Here is a 23,409-nt window from a genome sequence, read left to right as displayed (position 1 = left end):
CCATAAGAGAGAAATTGATAAGCTATATGCCAAGAGGGGAAGTAATCAAAACATTGCAACACATAATTGATTTCATATTCTCGCTTCTTTGAATGTTTTCCCCTTAGTTTTGAAAGCCAGCATATTAAAAGAGAGTCGCCTACAATTTAAAGTTTCTTAAAGTTAATCTTTTGGGATTTAATTGCATTTCTGCAATTATTCAACTGAAGTTGTCACCATGTAAATTTACACAATACGGAAATACTGTGACTTGTCCAACAGCCAGACATGATAACAAGCCAGGGTCCGTTTCTGTGTTGTGACCAACCAGGCCTTTCATCTGAACAAATGGAAGTGTATTGTGTGTTTATTATGACTGCTCAAAACAATCCAATCAGCGAACCCAAACCTGACCTGCCACGACCGACTGCCCTTTTATTAAGGGTGTCCAGACCAGACAAAATAAACGGCTAAGGGGCGTCGGCGTCCAGTCGTCCACTAGCAGACTAGACTAAGAGGGCTTGTTTGGAGGCAGTGGACTGTGTTGCAGGGTGTGTCCCAAAGGGCACCCTATTCCCTATGCAGTACACTACTTTTGACCAACTCCAATAGGGCTCCGTTTAAAACTAGAGCACTATATAGGGAATTGGGTGCCATTTGAGGCTCCTATAGGGTTGTAGGTCATGAGCACAGTCAGTCCCGTCAGTTAGCCTCATCCCTCTAAGGCAAGTGGGGGCAAAGTACGGCACTTTAATCCAGCACGCAAGACATTTACAAAAAAAGAAATAAAAACAAATGTTATACTTTTTTTCTCCCAATTTCATGGTAACCAATTGGTAGTTATAGTCTTGTTCCACCGCTGCAACTCCCGTACGGACCAGCCAAGCCGCTGGCACAATGCCCACTTAACCCGGAAGCCAACTGCACTAATGTGTCGGAAGAAACACTGTACACCTAGCAACCGCGTCAGCGTGCATGCGCCTGGCCCGCCACAGGAGTCTCTAGAGCGTGATGGGACAAGGGAATCTCGGCCTGCCAAACCCTCTCCTAACCCGGACGATGCTGGGCCAATTGTGCGCCGCCTCATGGGTCTCCCAGTCACTGCCAGCTGTGACCCCACCTGGGATCGAACCCAGGTCTGCGATGCAGTGCCTTAGACCACTGCACCACTCGGGAAGCCCTGGCAAATTGATTTTAACAAACAATTGGTCCCCCAAAAAATGCATCCCTCCGTTGAATTTCAAAATCTCGAGTGAAAAAGTTTGCCCAGCCCTGCTCTACAGTATGCGGTGAACTTCCTCCCCTCCCTTTGGACAGATAAGATGAGATTGATTGACTGCTTCATCCTCTGTGTTATCAAATATGAATTCCTGGGGCATCCTGAACCCTGTGCAATATCAGCACAGGTCGTGCACTGTATGATAGGTTGAGACAGAGAGGACAGAGTCTTCCATTGTTGCAAGGTGATAACTTTAAAAACCCATTTTGAGGAGCAGCAACATCGCAACAGAGGGCTGAATTTTACAATCGATGCCATGTCTCTCTCTTTGCAGTCAATCCATGTTATGAGTTGTCCTGGAAATACATTTTTGTGTTTGATGATTATAACTCGCAGCCATAGTGCTGTCCTCAGCTACTCTCTCGCTCTCTCTTGCTCTCTCTCTCTCTCTCTCTCTCGCTCTCTCTCTCTCTCTCTCTCTCTGATTGTGACCTTGGTGGGGATTGAAACAAATCAATACTTTAACTGCTCCAGAAGAGGACATAAGTAGAACCCCTTTCAACTTGCAGGCGTTTCATTATGATTTATGTACATATAAATAATTTCAATATCAGCCACTAGGACCGCCTTATTGAGGAGCTTCTCTTCAGAGATGAATCTTGACATGTGATGAGAGAGTCACTTATTAGCCGATTTATTCTTGGCTTTGCAATGAATGGATGCTCTTAGTATGGCAGTGTGGCATGTTTCAGTTTTGTTTGACGGAGCAACGTTTCCTGGTCATTGAGCCCGGTCCATCCACCCAGACATTTTGTATGGCGTCTCAAGGTGAAAAGATCCTCCAGACAATAACTTTTCATTCATCTCCTCACGAGCGACCCAGATTAAGGAATAGTGTGTGTGGCAAAGAAGGAAAGCTCGTCGTTGTCATGGGTGACCTACAAAACTAGGCAAGCTTGATGATTTCCACAGAAATGAAAAGAAAAGCATGCTTTTCCACATTCCCCTGTTTAACATACTGGTGATGTATAGTCTGGGGAGTTGGTCGGTTGAAGAAGTCATTGAATATTTACAGTTTTTACACATCAAGTGGGCCAATCTGCTTCAATATTCAGTTTGTTTGTTGTGGAGTTTATCTTACTGATACTAGATAGTAGTACGCTCCAGCCATGTGAATGCTTCCCTTATACTCCATCCCACAGGCATATCTTCTATTTATCATTAGCAAACTATCATGATCTGTATTAGCTTGCATTTAAGTCATAAAACACATGCCTGCTGTGCAGAAGGATGGTTGCCTTCCTTCCTGCTCTATCGATAGCTAGCATCTTTCACCAAACGGGCTACACAGTGACAGCCTGCACTGTGCATGGTGAACAGTGGTGTTTTCTGGTGATTTATCTTGGCTGCACCATATGGCACAGTGGGTATTAGTAAAGGTAGACTACAGTGATGATTAAGTTTTCCAGCATGGGGGCCAGGCTGGGCTGAGTTTGAAAGAAATCCTGGCTTCTGCATAGGACGTCTGAAATCCTTGACGGGATTGAATTCAAAAATTCAAAACTTCCAAGTGTCTGCAGGGCCGGTACTGGGCATATTTTTTTTTGGAACTCAGTCATGGTCTCAACCTTCTTTCTCTCTGTCCCATGGCAAAACGAGAGTAGAATTGCATGAAATTAGTTATAAAATTGCTAAATGTTCTGTCCGTCCCATATCAAAATGGGGGGGAAGGGGCTCCCAACCAAATCTCACCTAGGGCCTCCAACCAAATCTCACCCAGGGCCCCCAAAAGGCTAGGTCCGGCCCTGAGTGTCTGAAAGACGGGAGAAGGAAAGAAAAAAAGACATGGTACCACTGGAAAAACAATCATTGACAAAATATTTCTGTGTTTATTTCCCCTGAAACTAGAGGTGAACGTGAGAAATGGTAGCAGTGATGCTAAGCGATTGAACATTTACAGTGCAAATCTTAACACAAGTCAAAACTTGGGCCTATTCCCTATATAGTGCACTTCTTTTGACCTGAGGCCCTGGTCAAAAGTAGCGCACTATAAAGGGAATAGAGTGCCATTTGGAATTAAATCAAATATTGGTATACACCACTGTAGCTTATATGGATTTAAATGGGCTGTAGAAGTGTCCGGGTTTTCCCTCTTGCTAACTCCCTATATTCCACCCTGATCCTCTTCCTTCTGCTTTGTGTTAAATAAGTGCATTCACTTGATTTACTGAAGGATTAAGATCCTCCAAGACTCCAAATGCAACACGCAGCGGAGAGACGAAAGGAGTATTTATCAGAGAAAGAAAGAGCGTTTGGTACTGTAATGGTAACGGGGGGATCTTCGCTTGCATTGTTTGGAGATGGATAACACAGCGCCATGGTTTATACATGACACTAATGAGGAAGTCAGGAAGGTACTGTATGGGAAGGAGATGTACCGAACCTGCCCGTTTCCATCGCAGCTATCGCGGTGTATTTTTTATACGGTGTGATTCTACTCGCATGACAACTGTGGATGGAAACGTGGTTTAGACAGTGGAAATAACACCACGTTGCAAACGGAGTAGGCTTTAATCTCTGCAGGGTCTCAATTCTGTCTCGTACACTCTCTTCTTTTCCATGCAACAGGAAGAAGCATGCTTCTTGTATTCACACCCACATGGCAAAACCGTTCACCAGTTCGATATGGATTTCTAGATTCTCGTCATGTAGATTTGTGCAGGATCATCCTGATTCGATCCGTCAAAATCATGTCAATTTAGTTGGCACTGTTTCTTATAACTGTGATCCCCATCACCGATACTGTATGATCAGAGACCAATGCTGACTTCATTGTTTTTGAGATTTACCGTGTCTCGTTCATTTTGTCTAACCAATCCAAACTTTTGCATATGTATGTTGGCGGAAACCTTGTTCTATAATCTACGACAGGCATTATTGTTGCCTCAGAGGCACGGTATATACAGCAGCGTTTGAAATTAGAATTCGTTTTGAATTGGAAGCTTAGGAAGAAGAGGGGACTTTGTTTGAAACCATTCCCAGCTATCCTCTGTGTGTGATGGATATAAATCTGAAGTGTTGCCGGCTCAGCAGCACTCTTACAATACTGGGCTAATTTAGATCACTTGCACTAAATATGTGTGCCAGCCAGCAGGTTCTTGTTCCCCTGGTAAAACCCCCCACACATTGGCCACATGGCAGCCAACTGGCTTTGTTGCCGTCTGAGAAGCTAACAATAGAGTAAAATAAAAGTGAGAGAATTAGAAAGTAGCAGCAGTCAAATTGTGTCAAGTCCGAGTGAGTGTGCCAGCAACCAACTGCATTAGCATAGTGCCATGGCCACAGGGGTCTGCTGACGGGAAGTCCTGGAGGAGAGGTTGTTTTCTCTGTTCCCATGGTGGGAAAAAGGCTAGAACTGTCTGGTGTATTTCAATGATCATCTAATAATAACCGTTGCAGCATATCAAATTGTGGTTGCAAGTAGTTGATATATTAGACTACTGTCTATGGATATTTGAGAAATACACGTTTGGTTCCTTTCCACTTGTTTCGCCAAAGCCACAGATTTGCTAAATAATGCCTCGCACAAAGACTAGTTTGCTCTCTCAGAGAGGGTTGGTTCCCTAAGTGTTCCATGTGGAGAGAAGCCAGCCAGCCTCCAAAGTGAGAAAGCCAACCATCCGCCCAGAACTAAAACCCTAGCAGCAACTCAAAGCAATTTTCTGGCTATTTTGTTGATTTAATCCCTGGTTTGCGATGCTCAGGCACAGCGGAGCAAGTGTGTGTGTGTGTGTGTGTGTGTGTGTGTGTGTGTGTGTGTGTGTGTGTGTGTGTGTGTGTGTGTGTGTGTGTGTGTGTGTGTGTGTGTGTGTGTGTGTGTGTGTGTGTGTGTGTGTGTGTGTGTGTGTGTGTGTGTGTGTGTATGCCTGTGAGGGGGGGGGGTAGCTTTTTCATGCCCCCGAGGGCCCAGATCTCAGCGCTCCCATCAGCAGGCTACATTAGTGCTCTTACTGTGCGTCCATCACGGAGGCACTCATCCCTGTCTGTCTAATCAGGGGCTGGCTGCTGAAGCTGAGATCAGCCGTGGGATCCCGTTCGCTCTATCCCTGGGACTGGAGCTCATCTGTCAGACAGCCTAATCACACGTCAGCGCAGGTTCAGGAGACTGAGCAGCAGAGCAGTGGCTCCTCACATCACAGGAGCTACTGCTCATGACCTCCCTGTGCCAGTGGCTGTCAGGCTCCCGCTCTCTGTGTGTAGAGAAGATTTATGATTCGCTGCACACCGTTAGTATATTCTGTGTCACTCTGACCCTGTCTGCGGCAAGGCGGTAACCCCCTTTTCATCACCCCACGATAATGGAACTCCCTCCATTATATATCCATGGCTGAGTCCGAAAGGGCACCCTATTCCCTATACAGTGCACTACTTTTGACCAGGTCAGAAGAAGTGCACTATACAGGGAATAGGGTGCCCTTTGGGACGTGCCCGTATGGAACATGTCTAGGGGCTCATGTCTAGTTAATGTTGAATTGGTGTTGAATCGCAACAATTGTCTCTTTTTGGAACATATGGAGAACATTTTATTTTGACTGCTGAAAGCAATCCTACTTTTAGAGCAACCTGTGTATCTGTTCTTACTGAAGGTGAGAAACACCAAATAGATGGTGGCAGCATTTTGACGGTGGCAGCGTAGCCTAGTGGTTAGAGCATTGGACTAGTAACCGAAAGGTTGCAAGTTCAAATCCATGAGCTGACACGGTGCAAATCTGTCGTTCTGCCCCTGAACAAGGCAGTTAACCCACTGTTCCTAGGCTGTCATTGAATATAAGAATTTGTTCTTAACTGACTTGCCTAGTTAAATAAAGGTCATATGAAAATAAAAAGTTAGTGTGTAATTAGCTAGGGGGAAACACCTCTTCTTTGTAGGCAGGAAATCCATTGTTAAATGTGTATTTCCCCTCCCCATTATACTGACCAATAATGACATGTTAAATGTCATTATACTGACCAATAATGACATGTTAAATGTGTATTTCCCCTCCCCCTTATACTGACCAATAATGACATGTTAAATGTCATTATACTGACCAATAATGACATGTTAAATGTGTATTTCCCCTCCCCCTTATACTGACCAATAATGACATGTTAAATGTGTATTTCCCCTCCCCCTTATACTGACCAATAATGACATGTTAAATGTGTATTTACCCTCCCCCTTATACTGACCAATAATGACATGTTAAATGTGTATTTACCCTCCCCCTTATACTGACCAATAATGACATGTTAAATGTGTATTTACCCTCCCCTTATACTGACCAATAATGACATGTTAAATGTGTATTTACCCTCCCCTTATACTGACCAATAATGACATGTTAAATGTGTATTTACCCTCCCCTTATACTGACCAATAATGACATGTTAAATGTGTATTTCCCCTCCCCTTATACTGACCAATAATGACATGTTAAATGTGTATTTACCCTCCCCTTATACTGACCAATAATGACATGTTAAATGTGTATTTACCCTCCCCCTTATACTGACCAATAATGACATGTTAAATGTGTATTTACCCTCCCCCTTATACTGACCAATAATGACATGTTAAATGTCATTATACTGACCAATAATGACATGTTAAATGTGTATTTACCCTCCCCCTTATACTGACCAATAATGACATGTTGAATTGTATGTCACTCTTAACTTACACAAAGTTACTTAATTCCTGATTGTTCAGCATTGTCTTTACAAAGCCCTTCCATATGTCCAGATTTGTTCTGTTGTTGATAAAGAACATGTAATGTACACTCCACGTTCAAGCTCTGTTGCCCACAGAGGGGCATATTTTCACTAATATGTCTTTTTTTATGTAACAACGAGATCAAAGGACAGACCACAAGGTTTTACTGCCAGCCTCCAAACCATAACTCAATCTCAGCACATTTTCCAGCAGACCGTTACTCTTAAAAGAAGCAACATGTCTTGGGAGCCTAGAGAAACAGCCCAGTAACTTTTGGTGTGGAAAGAATCATGTTACCAAATTGAACTGAATGTTCATCTGGAGAGCATCCCGAATGGCACCCTATTCCCTTTACAGCCCAGGGCTCTGGTCAAAAGTAATGCACTATAAAGGAAATAGGGTGCCATTTGGGATGCAAGCCCTGAACACCCGGCCAACCCTGCGCGGTTTGCTGCAAGGCTAGCCGGAACACTGCAGATGGTCTCCCCCTCACCGGTTTTAATCTGTCAGCTTGGGTTGTGGTCTGGGGCGTCGGGAAGGGGAGGGAGAAGGTTAGTTCCATTTTCCCCACATGCAGGTGTTGCCTGTCGTTCATGGCAGCCTGTCATGAGAAACCCGGACAGAGAATAAAATCCCTCAGCACTCAAGGTCACAACTCGCCACCCCTGCAGTAATTGCCCTTGCAGTGTTGGTCCTCAGAGAAAATGTCTGTCTCCTCCACTGTGAGCAGGGGGGATGAGATGGGGTGCGGGCAGGCAAGGAGATAACTAGGCAGAAAGGCAGGGCAGACAGACAGGCGGGCAGACAGACAGGCAGCAACAGGATCATGTATTGGAGGAGGTATTCTGTTAAATGAGTCTGTGGAATGTTAATTGCTTTTAGTAGGATACTTTGACATTTCACTGTAGCCACATGATCTGAAGTGAATCAGGCTGTTGTGTGTTGGTCCCTGCCAGATCCATACTGGCTAGTAAGGGCAAACTAGAAATGTCAAGATGAACAATGAGTTTCATAACTTGAGAATTGAGAGTGGGTTGAGATTGTGCATTCAATATTTTATAAATAGATAAAGTAGCTACTGTTCTCCAATCTTTCTCCTATTATCTTCCCTACTCTCTCTTACATACAGTTTATCTGAACCTTCAGCTTCGATTCACACTAGGCTTTCTTTTTTTCTTTGATTCTAGGATACAAGGGCATCTTCGCCATCTCACAGGTAGAACGACTCCATTCTCCTGACAGATCACAAGCTCTCCCAGCAGGACTTGACAGGACCTGGTCATCATGGTGATGAAAGGCCTACTCCTAGGCTGTGTGACCGTGACCGTGTTGCTCCAGCTCTCCAGCGCTGGCCTGGTCAAGAAGATCATCCGCCACCGCAGAGAGACCCTGAGAGACCCCTCTGAGAACATGACCCTGCCCCACCCTGACCAGCCAGTGGTCTTCAACCACATCTACAACATCAATGTCCCCTCCAGCTCCCTGTGTTCCGTAGACGTGGAGAGCCCCGGAGGAACCGAGATCAAGCCCAAAGGAAGTCCAGTCCAGTCGGACATGCAGACCACAGAGCACCTGGAGCACACGGTGGACGGGGAGAACCAGATCGTGTTCACCCACCGCATCAACATTCCCAAGCAGGCGTGCGGCTGTGACAACCCCATGCACGACATGAAGGACATCCTGAGCAGGTTGGAGATGCTGGAGTCTGAGCTGTCCAGCCTCAGAGAACAGTGTGGCAGTGGAACCAGCTGCTGTGGAGCTCAGATTACAGGTACAGTATAGCAGAGTTGGTCTACAGACGCTCTAGGCCAGTGTTTCCCAATCTTGGTCCTGACACACCTGATTCAACGAAAGGTTTGATAATGAGTTGATTCATTGAATAACATATGTTAGTGCTATGACAAAAACAAAAGGACCAGGATGTGGAAACACTGCTCTCGGGGCAGTTAGTTGTAGTTTCGATTTAGATAACATTTTTAGATTGGTCTTAATTCTTCTAAAGATCAATAATCCCTATTCAGACTTGTCTTTGTCTTTTTGCATAATATTTGTGGTAGAACTTCTACTATTATAATCATCTAAATTGAATTTTGCGATGCTCCCTCCATGTTTCCTCAGGTGAGGTGGCCACCAAGCCTTACTGCAACGGCCGTGGTAACTTCAGCACTGAGACCTGCAGCTGTGTGTGTGAGCCCGGCTGGAAGGGACCCAACTGCACCGAGCCTGAGTGCCCCAACTTCTGCCAGGACCAGGGGCGCTGCATCGACGGCAAGTGTGTCTGCTTCGAGGGCTTCTATGGAGATGACTGCAGTATGGAGCTGTGTCAGGTGGACTGTGGGGACAACGGGGAGTGCATCGACGCCATGTGTATCTGTGAGGAAGGCTTCACAGGGAATGACTGCTCCCAGACCAACTGCCTGAACAACTGCCTGGGGCGTGGCCGCTGCGTCGACGATGAGTGTGTGTGTGACGAGCCGTGGACGGGCTACGACTGCTCTGAGCTCATCTGTCCCAACGACTGCTACGACCGCGGCCGCTGCGTCAACGGAACCTGCTTCTGCGAAGAGGGCTTTACAGGAGTGGACTGTGGGGAGCCTATCTGCCCCAGCAACTGTAACAACCGCGGGGTGTGCGTCAACGGCCAGTGTGTGTGTCACTCCGGCTACAGTGGGGAAGACTGCTCCAAGCTCACCTGCCCCAACGATTGTACTGAGAGAGGCCACTGTTTCAACGGGAGGTGCATCTGCGACCCAGGCTTCGAGGGAGTGGACTGTTCCATTTTGTCCTGCCCAGACAACTGCAGCAACAGAGGCCAGTGTGTCAATGGAGAGTGTGTCTGCAATGCAGGATTTGAGGGCGAGGACTGTTCTGAAATCTCCTGCCCTATGAAGTGTCTGAACCAAGGGAGCTGTGTGAACGGAGAGTGTGTGTGCAGTAAAGGCTTTGCGGGGGATGACTGCAGCATCAAGACCTGCCCCAAAGACTGCCTGGGACACGGCGAGTGTGTTGATGGCAAGTGTGTGTGCTTTGTGGGCTTCACAGGCAAAGACTGCAGTGAGCTGACTTGTCCCAACAACTGTCTGAACCGTGGCCACTGTGTCAATGGCCAGTGTGTGTGCAACCAGGGCTTTGCTGGGGAGGACTGCAATGAGAAGACGTGTCCCAATAACTGCCTGGAGAGGGGTTACTGCGTGGACGGGAAGTGTGTGTGCTTCGAGGGATTCCAGGGCCTGGACTGTTCTCTGCTCACCTGTCCAGGAGACTGCGAGGACCAGGGGAAATGTATGAACGGAGTGTGTCTGTGTAACGAAGGCTTCATCGGAGAAGACTGCTCTGAGGGTAAGAGACACAGGCTGCGTCCCAAATGGCACCCTATTCCCCTTATAGTGCACTATGTTCAGGGATGTAAAAAACTTAAGCAAAAATACTTGAAAGTACTACTTAAGTCGTTTTTGGGGTATCTGTACTTTACTATTTATATTTTTGAAAACTTTTACTCCACTACATTACTCCATACATTTTCACTGACACCCAAAAGTACCTGTTACATTTTGAATGCTTAACAGGACAGGAAAATTGTCTAATTCACACACTTATCAAGAGAACATCCATGGTCATCACTACTGCCTCTGATTTGGCGGACTCACTAAACACAAATGCTTAATTTGTAAATGATGTCTGAGTGTTGGAGTGTGCCCAACTATCTGTAAAAAAAAATTTTTTTAAATTGTGCCGTCTGGTTTGCCATACATAAGGAATATGAAATGATTTATACTTTCACTTTTACTTTTGATACTTAAGTATATTTTTGAAATGACATTTACTTTTGCTACTTAAGTGTATTTAAAATCAAATACCTTTAGACTTTTAATCAAGTAGAATATTACTGGGTGACTTTCACTTTTACTTGAGTCATTTTCTGTTAAGGTATCTTTACTTTTACTCAAGTATGACAATTGGATACTTTTTCCACCACTGACTATATTTGACCAGCGCCAATACGGCTCTGGTAAATAGTAGTGCACCCCCATTGAACTGTAGTTGTGTTGCTGTAGTTTTCATACAAAAAATATTCACTTAGCCTATCTTGACATTTTAATTTCCTTGCTTCCATGATATATACAAGCTTCCATGATATAAACAACAAAAAACAATGATCACTTGTAAAAAGATGTTTTGTGTCTCTCCAGTGTCTCCGCCCAAGGACCTGACAGTGCTAGAGGTCACTCCGGAGACAGTCGACCTCTCCTGGGTTAACGAGATGCAGGTGTCAGAGTACCTGGTCACCTATGTGCCAACCGGCCTTGGGGGCCTGGAGCTGGACATGCGTGTGCCTGGGGACAAGAAGACTGCCACCATCAGTGAGCTGGAGCCTGGCGTGGAGTACCTGATCAGTGTCTTCGCTGTTCTCAACAACAAGAGGAGTGTCCCCGTCAGTGCCAGGGTGGCAACACGTAAGTCAGGAGTAGCGGAACTTTGACCCAGGATGCTGACCTTGGGTCAGTTTAGCACTTTCCCCACTAATGGTTAAGGTTAGGATTTGGGTAGGGGAAGCCTTTCCTAGATCTGTACCTAAGGTAAAATTCACCCCGGAGCCATCAGGCACCTCTGCGGTGCCCACTTTCGGACATTCTCTATCTCAGCAGGCACTCCTGATAAGGCTGACTAGTCTGACTGAGACTGTCCTACAATGGACGCTGTACAACCTTAACCGTTGATGCCTGACTGCTATGGGTAATGCAAAAAATGCCATTCATTAAGGGCAGTCAATAAAAATCCAATGTAACTTTTAATATCAACAAATTGATTACATGGCTAATGCAAAAATCTGTTGCCAATGTAATTTCAGTCAATCACTCATTTGTACCTGGGATGGTGCAGTTTTTCAATGTTGCCCTTGATCTACCCGTCATTGGAACCAGCTGGACGTGAGTCCATGTCTGGGTCTCAATGGCACCCTATTCCTTATAGTGGACTACCTTGACCAGAGCCCATAGGGCTGGCTCTGGTGTAATCAGTGTACTGTATAGGGAATAGGGTGCCATTTGAGATGTAACCATGTGCTGGGTGTCCTGAGGGTTAAGTAAACAGAACATCAAATATGGTCTTATTTGTCCGTCTCATCCCCTTAGATCTTCCTGCGCCTGAGGGTCTCAAGTTCACATCAGTGAGGGAGACTGCAGTGGAGGTTCAGTGGGACCCTTTGGACATCCCCTTTGATGGCTGGAACCTCATCTTCAGAAACACTGTGAGTTAGCAACAGTAGACTCCTCATCTTCAGAAACACTGTGAGTTAGCAACAGTAGACTCCTCATCTTCAGAAACACTGTGAGTTAGCAACAGTAGACTCCTCATCTTCAGAAACACTGTGAGTTAGCAACAGTAGACCCCTCATCTTCAGAAACACTGTGAGTTAGCAACAGTAGACCCCTCATCTTCAGAAACACTGTGAGTTAGCAACAGTAGACCCCTCATCTTCAGAAACACTGTGAGTTAGCAACAGTAGATTCCTCATCTTCAGAAACACTGTGAGTTAGCAACAGTAGATCCCTCATCTTCAGAAACACTGAATTAGCAACAGTGGATCCCTCATCTTCAGAAACACTGTGAGTTAGCAACAGTAGATCCCTCATCTTCAGAAACACTGAATTAGCAACAGTAGATCCCTCATCTTCAGAAACACTGTGAGTTAGCAACAGTAGATCCCTCATCTTCAGAAACACTGAATTAGCAACAGTAGACCCCTCATTTTCAGAAACACTGTGAGTTAGCAAGAGTAGACCCCTCATCTTCAGAAACACTGTGAATTAGCAACAGTAGACCATTCATCTTCAGAAACAGTGTGAGTGGGCAGCACGCCCCTCTCCTGTCTCCCATGGTGCATTGCATGTTGTTAATGGAGCTCTCTCTACCTATTCCACAACGAGGAGGTTGAGATCTTCAGAAGCCCACAGCCTATCATTATCCCTGTTTCCCTGTGGAAGAAACCATATACGCCCCATAACAGGACAGACACCCACTTCAAGCTTCAGTAATTGCCCTAGCTATGTGTCTGCATCCCAAATGGCACATTATTCTCTATATAGTGCACTACTTTTGACCAGAGCCCTATAGGTCCATAGGTCCTGGTCAAAAGTAGTGCACTATATTGGGAATAGGGTGTAGGGTGCCATTTGAGAGGGAGATTATGTGAAACAGGGTTAGTATTTCATGGAAAATAGTTTAGCCGAGACAGTATCCAAAGACTGTTTTCTTTAAGTCTCTAAGTTTAAATGTGACTGAATGTTCTGCGAGGCTTCTATTGACAGCTCTAATGGCCATGTACTGCAGCCATGAGGCACAGAATGATTATTGTTTCTAAAAGCTTTTTTTCTTTTCAAGAGCCTATGAGAAATAGTCCTAGGACATGAAAGCCACAGTTAATTGCATTCAGTTCCCCCCACACACCATACTATAGTTCCACCATCACAGACTGGACCCCTGAGTATGATGTGGCTGACCTATTCCCACACCAAGGGATTGTCCCAAATGGCTCCCTACTCTCTATATAGTGCACTACTTTTGACCTGAGCCCAATTGGCAGTGGTCAAAAGTAGTGCACTGTAAAGTGAATAGGGTTTGGGAAGCTACTCAAGCCTAAGCTTGCCTTTGAGGTGGGTAATGATAGATACACTAGATAGATAGGTACTTAATTAATCCCCAAGGGGAACTGTGCCATTATGAAACATGCCATATCATTTTAATGATTGGTGTTGTTTGGTGTCGGCAGAAAGAGGAGAACGGGGAGATTCTGAACTCCCTGGGCAGCCCTGACACCATGTTCGAGCAGTCTGGGCTGGGACCTGGTCAGGAGTACGAGGTCAAACTGGAGGTGGTGAAGAACAACACCAGTGGACCCCCCGGCACGCAAGAACGTTTTCACAAGTGAGTGTATATCCATTTGTTTACAGGACAACAATTTACTCCTCCAGGCAAATAACTTGTACCTGAAAATAACTTGTACCTGAAAAATGTACCTGAATGTTGAGCCTGAGTAGATGGTAGCTTATAGGACGACCCCCCCCCCCCCCCCCCCAAGTATATCCACTTGGTCGCACTGTGATACCCAAGGTTTACAGAATCATATATACTGTAGGCCTTTGATTTAATGCGTCAAGGCTTGAATGTTTTATCTCTGAAGAAGCTTTGAATGAAATGTTCAGAATTAATTCAGAATTAGACTTTTTTCATGCCTGCCAATGCTGGCAACACACAATTACAGGTAAATAACTAATTCAAAATATGGAGAGCTTCACACGGGGACCTGCCAGCATCAAGTCTACTGTAATCCTTGTATTCATGACATATTTGCATGGGAATAAACCATAAACCCCCCCTTATGCCATTCTGACCTCCTGCGTACATTTTTAAATATGATTTCCATCAATACAGACAGACAGAAGCAGCTTTCAGCTGTCAAAGTTACACACAGAAACACATTGTCACATTGATCCAATAGATTTCTCGAATATCCCCTCTCCTGCAGCTCTGAGATTCTGTCCTAAATGCCACCTTATTTCCTATGTAGTGCGCTACTTTTGACCAGGGTCCTATGGGACTAGTAGTGTACTATGTAGGCGACAGGGTACAATTTAGGAGGATGCAGTCGGACAGTCGTTCCAAGGCATCCTGAAGTTCCAACGTTGAGTGATTAGCTCATTACTTTTTATATCATCGTCTTGATTTACCAGAGGCAGTAAAAAGCCATCACTACCCTCTTGGAATATTTAACAGTTATGAGGAAATAATATCTCCATCAGGGTGCTGCTATCAAGGCTAATGGCTTGTATCAGTGAGAAATACTTTGGGTTTTGGATCAATAGAACTACAGGTTTTGGGGTTGAAACTATACTCCAACTGCCAGTTTGGTTCCCACCAACCCTCTCACCAGCCAAGCTATTTTTAGGTGGCTCAACACCAACACATTCAAGACTAGTAGTCTTCGGGAATGGTGTTTTATTATATATATATATATATTTTAAAGATTTGTGGAACATTTCAGCACTGAAATGGGATCTGAACAGAGTGTGAGCTTTTGACGCTGCCCCAGAGAGTTCTGTAACAACCAATCAGAATAAGGCAGTTTCAATATGCTCAAGAAAATGTTTCACTAGGTTCTCTACTAACCTTTATGGCCTCACCTCCATCCCAAAGCAAGGTCAGGCTCCCTCTGCTTATTTATGGTTTGAAAACAGCCCCCAATTTGCCAGAGTAAACGGAGCAAGGCAAGGAGAAGCCATTAGCTACCTGACGTTCTCCTCTTATAGACCTCTTTAGGATGGATGGGTAGTTTATAAGTTAACGCATTGACTGTCACTACTATAGGACTAGTATTTACAACGTGTATGAAGTCTATGGAGCTGTTGAACAATGGAACCTGAGCACCACACACACACACACACACACACACACACACACACACACACACACACACACACACACACACACACACACACACACACACACACACACACACACACACACACACACACACACACACACACACACACACACACACACACACACACACACACACACACACACACACACACACACACACACACACAGCAGCACAGGGATGGGGTTTCCTATATCTCCATGTCACTCAGGGCTTCTTTATGTCTTCCATTAACACACATTGACATACTGTAGTGGGATTTGCATTCTGGGGGTCTAATTGCATGGAGTGATCCCGTCCCCCCCTCACTCTCCCCCTCCCCCCATGGTGTGTATGTGTGTGGGATGGAGGCACCACTTAGGAGACAATCACAACCCTGGAGCCGCACACATGCACGCACACACACGCGCACACACACGCGCATAAGCACACAGCCAGTCTCATTGGGGGTTAAATCTGTGTTAAGCTCCAATGCAGGTTCCATGTCTTATCTCCCTTTTGCAGAAGGTTTGACTTTCCTGAAGTTGCTGAATGTGACAAATCAATTCCATCACACTGTAGGGAAAGTGCCTTTCATGCTCTAGGTTTTGATGTGTACTTACATGAAAAACCACATGCATGGATGCATACTAGAAATTGCAGTGTTTTCAAACTATTATTTGTAGTACATGCTCTCACTATTCATATTCAACCCTATAGCAAAGGTTCTGATGAGAGCTCACACTCTCTAACCTGGATTCCAAGTCTCTCTGCCCGATCCTTGGCGTCTTACCTGGGCACCTGCACCCAGTACCACTTCCTCCCTTGCCCAGTGCATTCCTAAATAAGCACCCTGCCTTAATTTAACAACCAAACCCCCTTCTCTGGCCTACGAACCTTATGAATGCTTACTAAATGCTTATTAAATGGGATTCGACCCAAATAGCACCTTATTCCCTATATAGTGGACTACTTTTGATCCGGTACCATAGTGCTCTAGTCAAAAGTAGTGCTCTATATAGGCAATATCACCCTGTATTCACCCCACCCCCTTTTCTGGCCTCTTCTCTCTGCAGAGATCGATTCGCCCAGAGAGGTGGATGTGCGTGACGTGACGGACACCACAGCGCTGGTGACCTGGTTTCTGCCGGTGGCTGTGGTGGACGGGGTGAGCGTGACCTACGGGCCCAACGACAACCCCTCAGACAGGAACACAGTGGAGCTGTCCTCCAGCGACACACAGTACCACCTGGGCAGCCTGAACCCTGACACAGAGTATGAGGTGTCTCTCATGGCCAAGAGGGGAGAGATGACTAGTGTGCCTGTGTCTGAGAACTTCCTAACAGGTAAGACACAAGCAATGTCCCAATTGGCACCCTATTCCCTTTACAGTGCACTACTTTTTCATCAAGGCCCATTATTGCTCTGGTCAAAAGTATTGCACTATATAGCATTGTTGGGGTCAATTCCAATTTAATTTGAAATTCCAATTACATTTTTGATTTCACTCATGAAGTGGAGAATGTTCATTGAATTCAATTTGAATTTCAACAATTGTCAATTTACACAATTGGAATTGAATTGTATTTAGACTGTTTGAATTAGAATTGTAAAAACATGTAAATCTTTGTAATTTCATTTAATTGATATTTGTATATGTCCCAGTTAATATAATTAATGCAATATCAAAAGTTGACTACATGATTTGTTTAAGTAATTTCAACTTGTATTTCTATATTTCCAGTACAGCTAGGCTGTCTGAACAGATCAGCCTGAAAGCCTGAGGGAATTCATTTGAATTTGTAGAAGTTCTGGGGATAATATTGAATCGGGGAATGAATTATTGGAATGACCTAACATTGGAATTGAATTATCTCAGAATTCAAATATTTGAATTAAATGGAATTTACAGTGATGGAATAGAATTAGAATTTAATTTGTGGAATTGACCCCAATCCTGCTATATAGGTAATATTTGGTTCCAGGTTCCATTTGGGATATGCAGCCAAGGAACCTGGAACAAGCATTTCATACAGCACTAGGGATGCAAAATTCTGTTTTAAAAAAGTGGTGGTCTGTTCCCACTCCGACTGATCTGTGACTGGATGTGTTCCAGACCTGGATGCCCCGCAGGATCTGCAGGCGGTAGAGCTGACTGACGAGAGCATCACTCTGGAGTGGAAGAACAGCCTGGCTAAAGTAGACAACTACCGCATCAAATACGGCCCCCTCTCTGGAGGAGACCACGGGGAGCTGCTGTTCCCTACAGGACCCATGGACACCACCCAGGCCAAGATCAGTGGTAAGTGATCTCATTTGAATATCTGTAAAACCCTGGCGAGGGCAGAGGGCTCAAATGTGTTAGTTATATCAATAAAGATGTTATTTTGATCTACTTCAACTGCCCTCCAAGAGTTTCTCTTCCAGACAACTTCCTCTTCACTTCAGTTAGCTCCTCAGTTCAATCGGCTTTGTTGGAGAGCGAGGTTGTGGCAGTGTTCCTTTCCCTTTGGTAAGCCAGTACCCCTCCCACTAGTCCAGAGTTACAGGATGCTGTGGTGGTGCTAGTCTCGTTTCCCACTCTACAGGAAGTGAGGAAGTGAACTGAAGTTCTGGTACAGTTTCAGTTTTTAGATACTTTTGCTTTCTCTGAGTTTACATTAACTCAATAACTCTTTAAAAAAGGATTGAAAAAGGATTTCTTTCAATGTGATAACAGCTGTAAAACAACCATGCTATCTGTGTGTAAATGAATAGATATTGTTTTTCAATGTAAACGGCGGCGGCGCTCTGCCAACTATTCAGCCGCCAAGCATTTGTGGTCCTCTTTCAAAAATGTTCTGCATTATATTCAATGCACTTACAGTATTTCCAAATGGTCTGGTTTCTTTTTGTCTCGTGAAACGTTTGTCCGGGCCACAAAAGCCCCCCCAATTTATTAGAAAACAGCTAAAAGGAGAGTGCATTTGGGCTTTAAATTGAAACAAGCAACAGTGTTATTCCATGTGAGCTCCATCCTGGTCAAACAAGAAAAGCAAGGAGGGCCTTTTTTCATCCACATGCATCGGCTCCCAGAAAGCACCATGCTTTGAGGTGGGCGGACGGACGTGTTTTTCTAAACCATGTGCCACTGAATTGAAGGATTAGGCTTCCTACCTGAGAAAAAAAATTAAAAAGATTCCAAACCAGTAATTGTGTCTTTGTCTGAGGCCCATTCTTTGTCCTTGGGAGGCCCATCCCCTGTATATAAGGCAGTGTGTGCATTCCAAATGGCATTCCATTATCTACATAGTGTTTTACTCCCTACACAGTGCACTACTCAAAATAAAAGTGCACCCTGTAGGGAATAGGGTGCCATTTGGGACACACCCAGTGTTTCTATTTAGCTGACTGACGTCCCCCTCCGCTCCTCTCTGATCCTCACACACCTCAGCACTTTTTTCACACAGTTATTATCTGTAATTGCCTTCACGCTTGTGATTTTATTGATAATGAGTTTCCTCTGCATTAGGTGTAATTTCATGCTGCAAGACTCCTGGTGCTTGGCTGCCTAGTGACCTCTGTGGGAGTTAATAAAGGAAATAAGGGCAGTTGGACTGAGGGCTGTTAATTGCACCGCACACAGCGATCTCAAAAGCCTCTTATATCACAGCAAATGTTGTTTCTGGCCCATAGAGAGCCTCTTCTAGAGCCATCAGTGCAAATAGAGGTTCCAAATACAGGTTCCAGGATGAAGAGGCTGAAACCCAATTATGCTTGAATCTCTTTTAGGCAATTAAGACCTTGAAGTGCTTGAGTCTTTTTCATTGTTGTCGAAGCTATTAGCTGCAAACAGCTGAGTGTTTTTCTATTACACTATTTTCATAGATCAAAACCTGATCATTGGTCAATACAACAAAAAGATGTTCCTCATACTCTGTTTGCACACATCCGGTACAATACGTGTTATTTGTCTGTGTGTTGTGTAGGCCTGAGACCTGGGACAGAGTATGGGATGGGAGTGACTGCCGTGAAGAGCGAGCGCGAGAGCCTTCCTTCCACCACCAATGCCGTTACAGGTGAGATCTATTCACTTTTACTGTATTGTAAATAATTACATTGTGTTGTTTACTGTCATGGATAGTAGTAGGAATCTACTAATTATAATTCCCATTCAACTATTTACCTCCTACAATCCACAAATAGTTTTCTCCACTTGTCTTGCACTACAGTCAGACATCCTAGTCTTGTTAGCCTGAAATGCTCCTTCTATATTTCCTATTCTATATTCTATATTCTCCTTCTATATAATTTATTCTATATTCTTTGTCTATTTCATATTCTTTGTTCTATATTATCCTTCTATGTTCTATATTCTCTTTCTATATTTCATATTCTTTGTTCTATATTATCCTTCTATGTTCTATATTCTCTTTCTATATTTCATATTATTTGTTCTATATTCTCCTTCTTTATTCTAATCTTCAGCATTGGATGCGCCTAAAAACCTTGAGGTGGAGTCTTCCACTGAGACTGAGTTGGTGCTGGTGTGGCAGAAGCCGGTGGCTAAGATCGACAAGTACAAGTTGCTATATGTGTCAGCTGACGGGTACAGGGCTGAGTTGACCCCCTTCTCCAATGACATCAAGTACACCCTGAGGAACCTGACGCCTGGCATGCTGTACACTATAACCCTGACCGCTGAGAGGGGACACAAGCAGAGTGGCACCGCAACCATCTCAGCAGCGACAGGTCAGTGAAGTCTCTAGCCTTGGTCCCATACATAGAATTAGAATGAATAGAGCAGGTATCCCCATTCAGGCCAGTTATAGCCATAGTGGGAGGACTGGCGGCCAAATTGAGTGTCCCCTCATTCTATTTACAGTATATGGTTCCATACTGCAGTAGCCACAAGTCAGTTTGGACAGAACCTCTCCAAACCTGGTCCCATACATATATTTTTATGGTCTCAGAATGTACAGTATGTATACGAGCCACAGGTCAGTGTAAACAGTACTGTAATTGTCAAGCCAAAACTTCAATTTAATTGACAATAACTGTCTTGACAATGACAAGTTGGCAAGAGCACAAGCTAATCTGGAACCAGGGTAACAGTACACCTCTCCTAGACTGGTTCCAGACTGTATGTACAGTGTCTGACCTAACTCCATCTTCATTGGCTAAAGCACAAACAGACTGGATGACTAGGCTACATCTCTTCACACGATGAGTTTTAGAAAGTAATTATGTTAGGCTATACCTTAGCACGACCACTATTCATCTTCCAGTTATATTAACTATCAACAATCTCTTACTGTATCTTAAAAAGCTATAGGAGGGATTTACACTGTCCATCATCCATGTTGATGCTGTATAGTAGGGAAGAAAGTTTTTTTTTTATTTATTCTGTGAGAATGAGTTTGGGCTGTGTTTTGTGAGGTTTGGTGCTGTAGGGTTTTTTTATTATATGGTTTTGTACTGCAGGCTTTCGTACTGTAGGACCCCAGCCCTTTTCTCATTAACCAAAGATTCACTTTTGCTCTCGAGGCCTGCAGCCAAACCTAGGCAGTGAATTGAATTCATTGTTAGCACTTTTTCTGTCTGTCTCTGTTTCCCCCCTCAAGCCTTTAATTTAACTGAATGTGGGTTTATTTCACTTATTTTACTGAAACTAAGGAAAGAAAAAGAAAAGATGATTGTGATTTTTTTTTGTTGCTAGCCCCAGTGGTCAGGGTGCTTCCAAACCAAACATTTGAGAAGAAAGTCCTCCAGTTATGTAACAGGGTAGCCAGTAATATGGCTATGGGCAAAATTGAAAACGCTGGGATGGAAAACGCTGTGATGGTTCAGAATAACTTTATTTTGTTGAATCTGTGTCCCATGCTGCCAATGGTGCAGAATGGAGGCAGTGTGTGTGTGCTCCATACAAAGCTCATTCATGTGATAATTGTTAGAGTGAGCCCATTCCCCTGTGTTTTTTGTGTGTGTGATTTGACTACGATGAACTGTGGGTCTATCAGATAAAAGGACACATGCGGGAGCCCCTGCAAAAACATTGTGTCCCCGAAATTAACACTCCTCTAATCCGCATACAGCGTTCGCTCCTCCGACTGTTTTATCGTCTCCAGACGGGTAATGCAAACACTAAGCATGCTGCATGTTAGCGGGGATATAAAGGGATTGGACAAGGGGGGAGGGGTGTGGGGGTTGCCCCCCCCCCAGGTCTGGGCCTTACTTGTACTTGTGTTTGACAATCATCAGGCATCGAAAGGATTACAAGAATCTGAGTTCAAGTGTCTGGAGACCCACTGGAGTCACTGAGCAAATAAGAAACACATACCTCTGGCGGGAAAACAACGCTCAGGAACAGCGGTTCTGAATTTTGAGGCTATTTCAAATGCTGAGCCAGTATTATAATAAATGTCCCGGTAAATTGAAAGTACCAGATCCGTACAGCAGTCAGAAATGTACAGGAAGATCAGGAGACAATAAACCTGCAGTTTAACCATCATTTAGGCTAATCTGCAAATTCAGGGACTCACCGAGTTGTGGGGAGCCTTTGTGTAAACGGAAGACTCAGGCACAATGAGAGAGAACTGTTTGATTGATCATATCTTGAGCAATAGTCAAAGGAGCCAATAACCGGATTGGAATAATAGAATAAACACATCAGCATGTATTGGCTTTAGTGCCCTGCACACACCATACAGACTTTGATGTATAACCCTAGAGTGTAAACAAAGACTTATTTAAACCTTATTAAGATTCTGCTGTACAGAACCCTCGCTATTCCGTTCACCCAGCTCAATGTAACATTGACAGGTTTAGGCCAGGGTTTCTTAAACTATGGTTTGGGACCCAAGGTGGGACCTGAGCATGTGAGCCAGTGGAGGCTCCTCAGAGGAGGAAGGGGAGGATCATCCTCCTCAGTGAATACATTTAATTATTTATTATTGTAAACAGATAAAACTATACAAAATATACAAAAACACATATAAATATATATATAAACTCAGCAAAAAAAGAAAGGACCTTCAGGACCTTCAGGAACTTGTCTTTCAAAGATAATTTGTAAAAATCCAAATAACTTCACAGATCTTCACTGTAAAGGGTTAAACACTGTTTCCCATGCTTGTTCAATGAACCATAAACAATTAATGAACATGCACCTGTGGAACGGTCGTTAAGACACTAACAGCTTACAGACGGTAGGCAATTAAGGTCAAAGTTATGAAGACTTAGGACACTAAAGAGGCCTTTCTACGGACTCTGAAAAACACAAAAAGAACGATGCCCAGGGTCCCTGCTCATCTGTGTGAACATGCCTTAGGCATGTTGCAAGGAGGCATGAGGACTGCAGATGTGGCCAGGGCAATAAATTGCAATGTCCGTACTGTGGGACGCCTAAGACAGCATTACAGGGAGACAGGGCGAACAGCTGATCGACCTCACAGTGGCAGACCACGTGTAACAACAACTGCACAGGATCGGTACATTCTAACATCACACCTGCGGGACAGGTACAGGATGGCAACAACAACTGCCCGAGTTACACCAGGAACACACAATCCCTCCATCAATGCTCAAACTGTCCGCAATAGGCTGAGAGAGGCTGGACTGGGTGCTTGTAGGCCTATTGCAAGGCAGGTCCTCACCAGACATCACCGGCAACAACATTGCCTATGGGCACAAACCCACCGTCGCTGGACCAGACAGGACCGGCAAAAAGTGATCTTCGCTGAAGAGCACTTCGCTCACCAGGGGTGATGGTCGGATTCGTGTTTATCGTCGAAGGAAAGAGAGTTACACTGAGGCCTGTACTCTGGAGCGGGATCGATTTGGAGGTGGAGGGTCCGTCATGGTCTGGGGCAGTGTGTCACAGCATCATCGGACTGAGCTTATTGACATTGCAGGCAATCTCAACGCTGTGCATTACAGGGAAGACATCCTCCTCCCTCATGTGGAACCCTTCCTTCAGGCTCATCCTGACATGACCTCCAGCATGACAATGCCACCAGCCATACTGCTCGTTCTGTGCGTTATTTCCTGCAAGACAGGAAT

The 23,409-nt window shown here is 44.6% G+C and overlaps 1 protein-coding gene across 1 annotated transcript in view; it reads left to right on the top strand.

The window, feature by feature from the left end:
- LOC124034130 (tenascin-like) overlaps positions 1-23,409 on the top strand; it is a 56,957-nt gene that overhangs the window by 5,538 nt on the left and 28,010 nt on the right. The window contains 10 exon segments of the mRNA XM_046346889.1: positions 8,141-8,724; positions 9,072-10,292; positions 11,144-11,407; positions 12,086-12,201; positions 13,723-13,848; positions 13,850-13,877; positions 16,446-16,715; positions 17,486-17,671; positions 19,338-19,427; positions 19,837-20,100. Coding sequence (XP_046202845.1) covers positions 8,238-8,724; positions 9,072-10,292; positions 11,144-11,407; positions 12,086-12,201; positions 13,723-13,848; positions 13,850-13,877; positions 16,446-16,715; positions 17,486-17,671; positions 19,338-19,427; positions 19,837-20,100 — 3,052 coding nt within the window. The 5' untranslated portion in view covers positions 8,141-8,237.

Source organism: Oncorhynchus gorbuscha, linkage group LG04 (genome assembly GCF_021184085.1).
Source record: "Oncorhynchus gorbuscha isolate QuinsamMale2020 ecotype Even-year linkage group LG04, OgorEven_v1.0, whole genome shotgun sequence".
Classification (NCBI taxonomy): Eukaryota; Metazoa; Chordata; class Actinopteri; order Salmoniformes; family Salmonidae; genus Oncorhynchus; species Oncorhynchus gorbuscha.
Note: the sequence above shows the minus strand (reverse complement) of the source record. Positions and strands in the feature narration are given on the sequence as shown.